This window comes from Fibroporia radiculosa (genome assembly GCF_000313525.1).
Source record: "Fibroporia radiculosa TFFH 294 genomic supercontigs, scaffold3687, whole genome shotgun sequence".
Lineage (NCBI taxonomy): Eukaryota > Fungi > Basidiomycota > Agaricomycetes > Polyporales > Fibroporiaceae > Fibroporia > Fibroporia radiculosa.
This window is the reverse complement of record NW_012133691.1, coordinates 2,179-12,204: the sequence shown is the minus strand read 5'-3', so window position 1 is coordinate 12,204 and position 10,026 is coordinate 2,179. Positions and strand designations below refer to the sequence as shown.

The 10,026-nt window shown below is 49.5% G+C and overlaps 3 protein-coding genes across 3 annotated transcripts; all 3 read left to right on the top strand.

Annotated features, from left to right (window-relative positions):
• Window positions 1-617: 617 nt before the first annotated feature.
• Window positions 618-2,996, top strand: FIBRA_08838 (uncharacterized protein; the record flags this gene model as incomplete). Its single annotated transcript, XM_012330456.1, has 12 exons — window positions 618-795; window positions 859-875; window positions 959-1,133; window positions 1,257-1,349; window positions 1,407-1,582; window positions 1,645-2,032; window positions 2,087-2,176; window positions 2,242-2,369; window positions 2,425-2,492; window positions 2,542-2,662; window positions 2,703-2,779; window positions 2,840-2,996. The coding sequence occupies 12 exons, from the start codon at window positions 618-620 to the stop codon at window positions 2,994-2,996; spliced, it is 1,668 nt and encodes a 555-aa protein (XP_012185846.1).
• A 1,928-nt stretch (window positions 2,997-4,924) lies between these two features.
• On the top strand, window positions 4,925-5,432 carry FIBRA_08837 (uncharacterized protein; the record flags this gene model as incomplete). The annotated part of the gene is made up of 2 exons (XM_012330455.1): window positions 4,925-5,154; window positions 5,210-5,432. The coding sequence occupies 2 exons, from the start codon at window positions 4,925-4,927 to the stop codon at window positions 5,430-5,432; spliced, it is 453 nt and encodes a 150-aa protein (XP_012185845.1).
• Window positions 5,433-7,115: 1,683 nt separating this feature from the next.
• On the top strand, window positions 7,116-7,399 carry FIBRA_08836 (uncharacterized protein; the record flags this gene model as incomplete). Its single annotated transcript, XM_012330454.1, has 2 exons — window positions 7,116-7,308; window positions 7,368-7,399. 2 exons carry the CDS (start codon window positions 7,116-7,118, stop codon window positions 7,397-7,399), a joined length of 225 nt encoding a protein of 74 aa, XP_012185844.1.
• Window positions 7,400-10,026: the final 2,627 nt, after the last annotated feature.

Sequence of the window (10,026 nt, the reverse complement as noted above, 5' to 3'; positions counted from 1 at the left end):
CCCCCCCCCCCAAGAACTGAATTTATTTCCCGTTCCGCGAATTAAGGTCTCCACGGCTTCACGAATAACGGAACAACGTTCCCTTCGCCGATCGGTTTGGCTGCATCGTTCAATACAGAGCTCCTTCAACAAGTTGCCCAAGCGATTGGTTCGGAAGCAGAAGGCTTAGGATTTACTCAAATATTCGCGCCCGTTCTTGATTTGTCGCGCGAGCTCCGCTGGGGACGTGTTGAGGAAAATTACGGTGAAGATCCGTTCTTGTGAGTGAATGTTTCACTGCTAGAGGGAGGAATATCAATATCATCATCATGATGCATCAAATGCACAAACGCTGTGGATTAGATCGCCTTCACCAGTTCCCATGTCCGCCTCTTTGTGTTTCCTTACCGCTTGGCTAACGTTTCGTACCCAGAACCGGAGAGATGGGTCGTGCGTATGTGACTGGTATTCAAATGGGCACACGACGCAACACAAGTGACACCGCCGCCGCTCGCATCGCTGGCACTTGCAAGCACTTCACCGCGTATGGCAGCCCTCAGGGTGGCTTGTGAGCTTTCACCTTTCCTATCGAGTTTATTCCGACTCGCTCATCTGTGCGCGGCGTCTGTGATGCGAAAATGCGCAGGAATCTCGCACAAGTTTCTGGTGGAGAGCGCGAACTACGCACATACTACCTGCGTCCATTTGAGCGCGCATGTGCAAGTACGAATCCCGCCATTGACGGAGGTAGCCTTGCGCTCAGTCTTATGAGTGCCTATGCGAGCTATGATGGGATTCCAACCATTTCGAACTACCGTGCGTGTATCATCGCCTGTATCAGCATTTTACATGGCGAATAAGGCGCTGATCATCTCATAGATATTTTGACGGAAATTGTACGTAGTTTTCTAGGCTTTCGTCTACCTTCTTCCTAGTCATGGTTACTTGCCGTCCTCGACTAACTCTATTTCCTTCGAAGCTGCGTGAAGAATGGCAGTTCCCGTACTATGTTACGACAGATGCAGGTTCCCCTGATTTACTTATCACCTGGCATGACACTTGCGCAACACGCGAATGTGCCGCCCAGCAAACGCTTGAGAATGGACTCCAGATGGAGATGGGTGGTGGTTCGTATACGTATCTCACCCTCCCCGGTAAGTTTATGGGGGTTCGCCTCATTCTTTCCCTTCATCCGGCCCTTGAACACTTTCCGCTGTAATAATCATACTGTGACTTGCAATGGTCGATAAGAGTCTGTGCTAATTTCTCATCCACAGACCAGGTAGCATCCGGCACAGTAAATGAGTACTACATAGATGAAACAGTTAAGACGGTGTTGCGCACTAAATTTGCTCTAGGACTCTTTGAAAGTAAGTTCGAACAGGTCTTATCTTGGTGACCGGAATACATGACCTCTCTCCTGCCAGATCCGTATCCCTACGGAGATTATCTTTCGACCCTGCGCACGCAAGCGACGCGAGATATTCTGCACCAGATGGAGCAAGAGCAGATAGTGCTTCTTGAAAACAAAAACAACGTACTTCCTCTTAGCAGAAATATTAGTTCTATCGCTCTGATTGGGCCGCAAGTCAACCGAGTTACGGTACGCTATTATAACCCATCATTCTGGTAAGCACTTCACAAGCCTAATCACTCATTGTGAAGTATGGGGATTACGTCTTCTATAACGCGACATTGAACGGTATCACACCACTCCAAGGTTTCACTGAACTCCTTGCAAATACTTCTGTCGAGATCAATTTCGCGCAGGGCTGTGAGTTATGGTCGAACGACGAGTCGCAGTTCTCGGAGGCGATTGCCGCTGCCAAAGCATCCGACGTTGCCATTGTCATGGTTGGTACGTGGAGTCTCGATCAGACACTCCTCTGGGAGCCTGGTACAAATGCAACAACGGGAGAACACGTCGACTTAAGTAGCCTTGATCTTGTCGGTGCGCAGATGCCCCTAGTCCAAGCGATCCAGGCCGTCGGCAAGCCGACAATTGTCGTCTTCGTCAGCGGGAAGCCCATCTCGGAGCCCTGGATTCAGGCTAGTAAGTGCTCCTGCTGCCTGGAGATTACCAAGGTGATTGACTCATGAAAACCAGATGTTGACGCAGTTGTGCAACAATTCTATTATGGAGAACTCGGAGGGCTGGCGATCGCAGAGATCATCTTCGGCGATGCTAACCCTTCAGGTGGGTTCGCTTGCGCAAGTGCAAGTATAATTAAACAGCTGAAATGATATTTCGTGTACTTGCAGGCAGACTTCCTGTGTCGTTCCCACAAAACGTTGGAACAGCTCCGGCGTTTTATAACTACCTAAAAGATGGTCGACCCGTTTCGCCTGGATACATCACGCCAAATGGGACGCTCGTATTCGGACACCAGGTAGGCTGCATAGTTTTAGTTACCACTGACCTCAAATCCATAACCGTATCTGTAGTATGTTTTGAACACGCCAGTGCCAATCTGGAGCTTCGGACATGGCCTAAGTTATACGTCGTTTAACTAGTAAGCTCGTTGCCTTCTTTAAAAACAGCGTTTAGACCCTGTTTCATAGTACCGACCTCGAGCTGTCCTCATCAACAATAGGAACCTCAGATGATTTCAATGTCACCGTTACCGTTCATAACACTGGCGCCGTAGATGGCAAAGAAGTGGTCCAGGCGCGTTTATCCGATGTCATCTTGGGAATCCATCACTGACCCACCCTCCGTACAGGTTTACCTGACAGACGTTGTCAGCTCTGTCGTAACACCGAACCAGTTCCTCGCTGCATTTACCAAGGTTTTTGTCCCGTACGTATCTCGGCGCCCGAACCTGTTACCGTTGTGCGTCTCGCTCACATGAATATGCAGAGCTGGCGGGGCGGAGACAGTCACAATGCAAATCAATTCCACCCAGCTTGGACTCTGGTCCTTGAACAATGAATGGGTCGTGGAACCCGGGAACTTCACTATCAAAGTCGGGACGAGCGCTACCACGTTCCTCAACACTACCCTTATCGTACAGTAGACCTCAGACGGCATGTATGGCCGAAGTGGGACTATTTGAGTGGCCCTTGACATCACGTCTACAAGCTCATGTCTTGGAGGATGAAGTTGAGCTCGCACTTATCTGTCAATGAGCACACGAGGCTCTGCGCGTCAGAATCACAACGCTATGCCGATTCGGAGAAGTTGAGAATGCAATATATTAGCTGATAGGCGGTGCTTGTGCTGATGGGCTCGTCCGTGATCTCACTCAACATCAGATCGACTCCGGGAATGCGGTTTGCAGAACTCTCTGGTATGAGAAATAGGAATACGGATACAGAGTGTTCTGATCATACGTGAGAGGATACAGACCCCGAGGGTACAGCCCATTCCACCATCTCTGGAGCGGTGATGGAGCGTTTCTTTTGTAAGAGAGGGGATACTCCGACGGCAAGCAAGGCGCATATGGTTAGCCAACCTAGCCAAGCAAAAGCCGTCATGGCAGCAAGGATACGACATGTCACAAAAGTGTAACAGAATGACAGATCGGGCCAAACACTCTACAGAATAGCTGTTTTGGCAAGGTGGATAAACATGTGAAGCGTAATTACTCACGCTAGCCATCGCAGACCCTATTAGCCAAAGAAGCCACAAGACAGCAAGGGCAAGTACTTCAATCACAGATGAGGACAGCTCGTGGAACGACCAGGGAACGAGTTTATCTGATAGCCCGAGTCTGGATTGCGGTTAGTACATATCCACGAACATCGACTGCGAACGGCTACTTGCATGAACGGCGAAAAACCCACGGCAAGTAAGGAGCTGACTAGCAGTTCCACAACCACAGGATCTGTGGAAGAGAAACTGTCAGGATCCGTTTCCTCTCAACGGCCATCAAGCGGCTTCTGCCTACCATAAAAGTCCACGCCACCATTGAGAGTGTCCCCTTTGGGAAGATGCAAGGTGTAATTTAGACGGACGATAGTAAAACAAAGCACAAGGGCAGAGAATAACCACTGGGCGCAAGAGACGACGGTAAGCCGCGACTGAGTCCGAGAAGGGACTGATTACATACCAGCACTACGTACAGCGACAGTCGAAGTGAAGATACCCTCATGGTGATCCACGCCACTGTAAGATGGGCTTAGGCTGCCAGAGCCGACCTTGCAAAGAGAAAAGAGATGGAGACTCGGTTGACTTAGTGCAAGCGCAACTCGCACGAGTTGCGTTGCCACTTGAACGTCGTCATGGTACCAGACACTTTCAGTGTATCCATATTAGCCTGACGCAACGTGGCATTTTGCGACACATTACGACGGATTGAGGCTTTTGTCCTGACTACGATGTCACTTCGGTCAGTCCAACAGTACAATCCATGTATAGGAGACTGCGATATGACGGTAAGGAGGATAGCCATGACTCACGAGGGAAGATTCCACGTGATCCAAGCTGCCCAATTTACCCAGCGGCGCTACCTTACTTCTGTATCCGCGGAGACTACAGTAATTCTTATGTCTTGACCAAAAATCTGAATCTTTCTCCAGCTCTTTCAGTGCGATATGGCCAACACGGGACTCGGCCCTTGTATTTTCTAATTGCCTCAGGATCTACTCATTTTTGCAACACGATTTTGAGGCGTACCATGGACATTTGTATCGACGTCTTTTTCAAAACAAGCAATGTCGTTACTCAAGCTTGGTATCGCTTATTGTTCATTATCTTTCTCTCTCGCCTCGTCGACTGATGTTTTTGTACACCGTTATTCCCCGGAGGACCGCTCATCTATCGATAGCCTGATTCAATTGTTACACCTGACGCCCTCGCCAGGACGACTATGCCCACTCGTATACGTCGCCGTCTTGGCCATCCTGACTGCGCAAACGAGTGGTATATATGCAGTCAGTCCTTGTGAACGTGCAGTTTACCACACCTCAGCGCCGCCTATCCATAATCCAAGGGCTACACAATATGATGGACGTGCAAGTAATCCGAGCAGCAAGTCTCGCTCATCGCATTAATGCAAGCCCACCATACTATGTCGTAGACCTTCCTAAGGCGGGCCAGCGCCTGATATTCTGCGACAAGCCCTCGACATCCGAGGGGTACGCGAGCGCCATTCGTATCATGGAGGAATTCTGCCAGGCGAAGCTGGTGAGCAAGAAAGCTCAGAGGCGTAAAATACAATCCATCATTCTGTCGTGAGGTTCATTCTTTGTCTGGTCATAACGGGAGCTGACTCCAGAAGGTTCACAGCGAGATCGCGCACGTTTCGGATGAATATCTGGAACCTATGCATATGCTAGTCAAGCTTACGCTTCCGACGTCCTCCGGAATACCGACAGCCATCTCTGCTCACGTCTATGTTACCGACTCCATCCCTAATGGGAGCTATGATACAGCAAATGTGTTTTGGTCGAGTGACCAGGAGCTGCTTGAACATGAGATAGCTGCTCTTAGGGAGGCTGTAAAGCTGTAAATCGACACGATCGGTGAGTTAATTCTCTTAGATTTTAAACCACGATATCGAATTCGTTGGATGTCTGCTTCATAGATACTCATATGACTCTACCTGATTGGGATCAACCGGCGTGCGTTGTAATGGTTGATCCACGTGTATTTTTATGTTCCCTTGAATATGCTTCGCAAAGCGTGGCAACACGGGTGTAAATATGGGTCTCGGAATCGAATATCTCGTAAATGACCATCGACCTGTCGTGGACTCTCAATCTTTATCATATTGGTACTCAACAGAAGTGTATGGTAAAGAGAGACTCAGTCCGGGATATTATAATCGGGGACTAGGGGAAGTACCTATAGTAAATGTCGCAGATTGAGGTCTGCGCGAGTGCATTCATCACGCACACGCGGATATAGCGTGTCTACGAAACACGCACGGACTCAAACAATTAAGATAGATAACTACCCGCACATGTCGATAGATGCTTATATAAAGACTGTATATAAGTACGTAGGATTGGAACAGAACTTACCTCAGGCCGGAATATTATAATCGGGGACTGAAGTCAACGCGCTGGCGTCTATCGATACGCAGCGGAGTTGCCGTGTAAGGAAAGTGATAGAGAGTAAGTAAGCAAAGTGTTTTTATAAAATTGTATAGAAGTAGTCCGTCTTGGACGTATCCACCACAGTATTGAATAAGGCGCAGCATCTGAACAACTTAGCCATCCAGCGATTTGCATACCATGGGACTGAGTTGCTGGCTGTATTACTCACGATTTGATTCAATGACCTCCACCCGGGCACGCGCTCAGTTTGATTATCTTTTCCCGACTGTTCCTCATATATACTGTCTTTATTGTTTATGTCACAATTGAATTGATTGCTTGCCGAACTCATCGAGAGTTAGCGAAAGGTTTGTTTCAGCCACTAACTCGGGGTATGGGTCCTTGTTGATGCTTCCTTTTTTGGAAGAGAGATAGTGCACGTGGCAGGCTGTTTCTTATTTTCTGCAGTTGGCGGCGGCTGTTGCTGGGTTGCACAATACCTGCACCACGGCATCTCTCTCCGCAAGTTATCTTGGACTTGCTGTTGTCTCTCCTATATTGCTGTTATTGTTAGTCGGCCTTATCACTGTCGTCATGCATGGACGTCGCTGCGTACTCTTATTGTATTGTATTCTAAGCACTGTCGTCGAATGCAGAGTTTGACATCGTGAGTTCTCTATTTAGTGGAATGGAAGATTCCTGCGCCTATTTTACACCACCATACTTTGCAGACATGTTGCTTGCCTTTGATGCTTTGAGGCACCCCCGCGAATCGCATCGACTTAATGCTATACCGCCATACTATAGTGTCAACCTCGAAAAGTCCAAATTGCAGCTCATAATGTGCGACAAGCCGTCGCGCGGAACTCATTTCAAGAATATTATCGACATTATCGATGACTCTTGCAACGAGACGTTGCGCCACAAGAAATCAAAAAACTTTACCTTCACTTCCATCATTCTGTCGTACGTTTTTTCACCCTCATATTTGTGCCTATTCGTCTCTACGATTTTTACTCCTCATATTTATGCCTGTTCATTTCTACGTTTTTGTATCCTCATTTTTGTGCCTACTCGTCTCTACGCTTACTATACTTATGTTGTCTGACAGTGAGATTTCTCATTCCTCAAGAGAGCCGCTGGAGCCCGCCCACATGCTCGTGAAGCTCACGTTGCCAACGGATACCGGGATTCCCAAAGGTGTTTCCGCGCACGTCTACTACTCCGGAACATTTCCGTATGCTAGATACGATCAGGCATCTGTCTTCTGGAAAGATGTAGAGGACATTGCCGAGCATGAGATATGGGCGATGCGAGAAGCCGTCATACTTCCGTCCGATGTAATGGGTGAGTGCTCATATCCGCTAGGACGGTACTCGAAGCTGATGAATTCTGTTTGAAAAAAGGTCAAGCTAGAGCTGCGCAGTTGCCGAATTGACATTGAGAGGGGCTCTCACGCTGAGATAATGGACGGAAGGATCATGATATAGAACAAGAGTATGTGCCGTCTTTCAAGCTAGTAAGCTGCGCTCTCTGCTGACATCCCTTTGAAATTCATGATGTTCTTCAACGGCGCTTAGAGCTGGTTTATCTTTGATTCTGAAATTTGTAGTACTTTTTACACGGCTGTCGAGCTGCTGGCTCGGCCGTTTCATTTATCGGGCAAGCAATCTAAATAGCTTCTCATTTTCGTTTCTTAAGCCTACCGGTCGGCTCCAGCCTGAGCATTTGCACTCAAATACTCGTCGTGGTCGTTTCCTTTGAACTGATTGCTTCCGTGCAGGTGCTGTCAGTAATCTGTCCTTTCCAGATAAAATCCCAGGAAATGAAGATTGGCGTTAGAAAACTACGATGTTTATGGCCAATCGGTGCGGGGTCCTCCTTGATCGAAATCAAAATTTAACTGATGATCAAGGTTACGAGTGGATTGTTGAACCTCATACAGAAACAAATCGAGCTCGTCTATTTTGCGGTCGGACAGCCAGTGAACTGCGAGATCAACCTGGCTGACAGATCTCTGTGCCCTAGCCTTCTTACCGATCAGTTCCGGAGCTATTTAGGCGCGATGCTAGGAGACTAGGATGAGAACTATTGCAAGCTAGCATGGACGGTATTCTCGTCCGAGTATGGAACACGCAAACTGATCCATAGACATCTTCCTCCTTCCTCCCACGCGCATGGGACTATCTGGTACGGTGCTTTTCCTGCAGCCTCGAGGCGGAGGGCGTGGCGATACGTGTAGAGCTCACGGTTCGGGAGACCTCCGTCCCGAGACTTCGCCGCCAAATCAGACGGAGAGCCACGCATGCAGCTACAGTACAAGGTTCATGACAGGTCAAAGAGGCTAGAGCGTCCGAACGGGTGACTCACATGTCCAATACAGCGAGCGGAACCTTGCACAGCATCGGGATAGGAAGATGAGATAGGCCATGGCCACGATCTGGTGTTGATGTCCTTCTGGTTCAGAATGGAGGTTCGCCGCTGTCAGAACCAGATACAGAGTGCATAGCCTAACCCCAATGTATAAGGTGCCAGAGAGAATTTGAAAAGTGAAGTTGATCCCACATAAATAGCTAGGAGGCTTGTCCTGCAAAGGCGACAAGAAGCATTGGCCGCATTGAAACTAGACCAGGGGCTTGCCTTCCGTCTTATGGGCCATCATATAACATCCATAAGAAGGAATTCAAAAAGACTCGCAATACATTCCCTATTTATCATACACGATTCCACGGTGGGGAGCAGGTATGTGTGGTACTTCGGTCGAAACCACCAATCGAGACAACAAGGAGTGCTGAGTTCACTCTAGGTATCAATGGCTAGACCTGACTAGGACATCGCCAAGCACTACATGAGTTGGTGAGATACTGGATTAGGCATAAGATCCTGCGTTGGAAACAAATTCCCTTCACGGCGGTACAGTCACTTTACGGCGAGGGCATCTGCGACTCCTGCCCAGTCGCCGATCGCGATAGGTCGCGTAGAGCCACTGTCATCATTGGCCTCGTGCCGCCGCTTCGTGAGCTTCTCTGTGACAATACCGGTTCTGGTCACTCCATGATGGAGTGACCAGAACCGGTGGGACGTGCTCCCGAGAAGCAACACGAGGCCGACCCTGCAATTCGGATGCCCTATGAATGGGAGCTCTGCAAAGCTGTGAGGTGCCTGGCCGCAAAATCAGGTTCAGCACGCGATTTGCGATTTATGGAACGTAAGCTCGCGGGTGTATAAGGTTCACCCGAGTGGCAATTCGATTCGTCATTGCAACGGCACGATTCGACATGGCATTGAATGCCCAGATCGCCCAACTAGTAGCGCAGAGCGAGTATGACAGGAACGATCCCACGGATGGGCACCGTCTGAAGTGAGTCTGTATGAAGGCATGCACGCAAAGGATCGCTTAGTTATCGCCGACACTTGAACACGAGCCGACTCACTGCATTCAATGAAGCTGTCAGCCGGGGCTCATATTTGACTCGCGTCACGGGCGACGTCTTGCTGGTGTGGCAGAGGCCCATATTCGTTGTATTGGGCCAAACGCGCAGTGGGGTCCGGTAGCGCGCTTTCGAATGGGAAATGCGGTTGAAATAATGGAAGTGCGGCCGTGTCGTCCCGGGGAAAGGGAACGCAGTGCGGACAGCGTGTCACCGCGTCCATAAAGCTGGTAAACGGTTCTCAAACCACGTACGCATCATGGTTCAGGGTGTGCACCACGACGCCGCGTGATGCGGCGTCGCTGCTCGCCAGGGTCAGCGCGAGCCGACAAGTCCGGTGATTATGGCGTGGAACGGGCGTGCGGCGTCTTGCTCTTGGGGTTCGAGATCAGTGGCACTTCAGTGGGATCAGCTTGCTGCTGGGCCACGAGTGCCGTGCGTGGCCGGACACATTGTGAGAGAGCTCGGCGAGCACAAGAGAGTGGAGTGGAGCTTACTGATGGTAAGCTCGAGGGCGATGCCTGCCGCTCTAAGTGCGAGATAAGACATTGAGCGGAGATGAGGCCACCACGATCTGCGCGGTCGAAAGCAGCATGGTGAGGAGGAGTTACGTATAGTAGGGACTTTGCAGTCA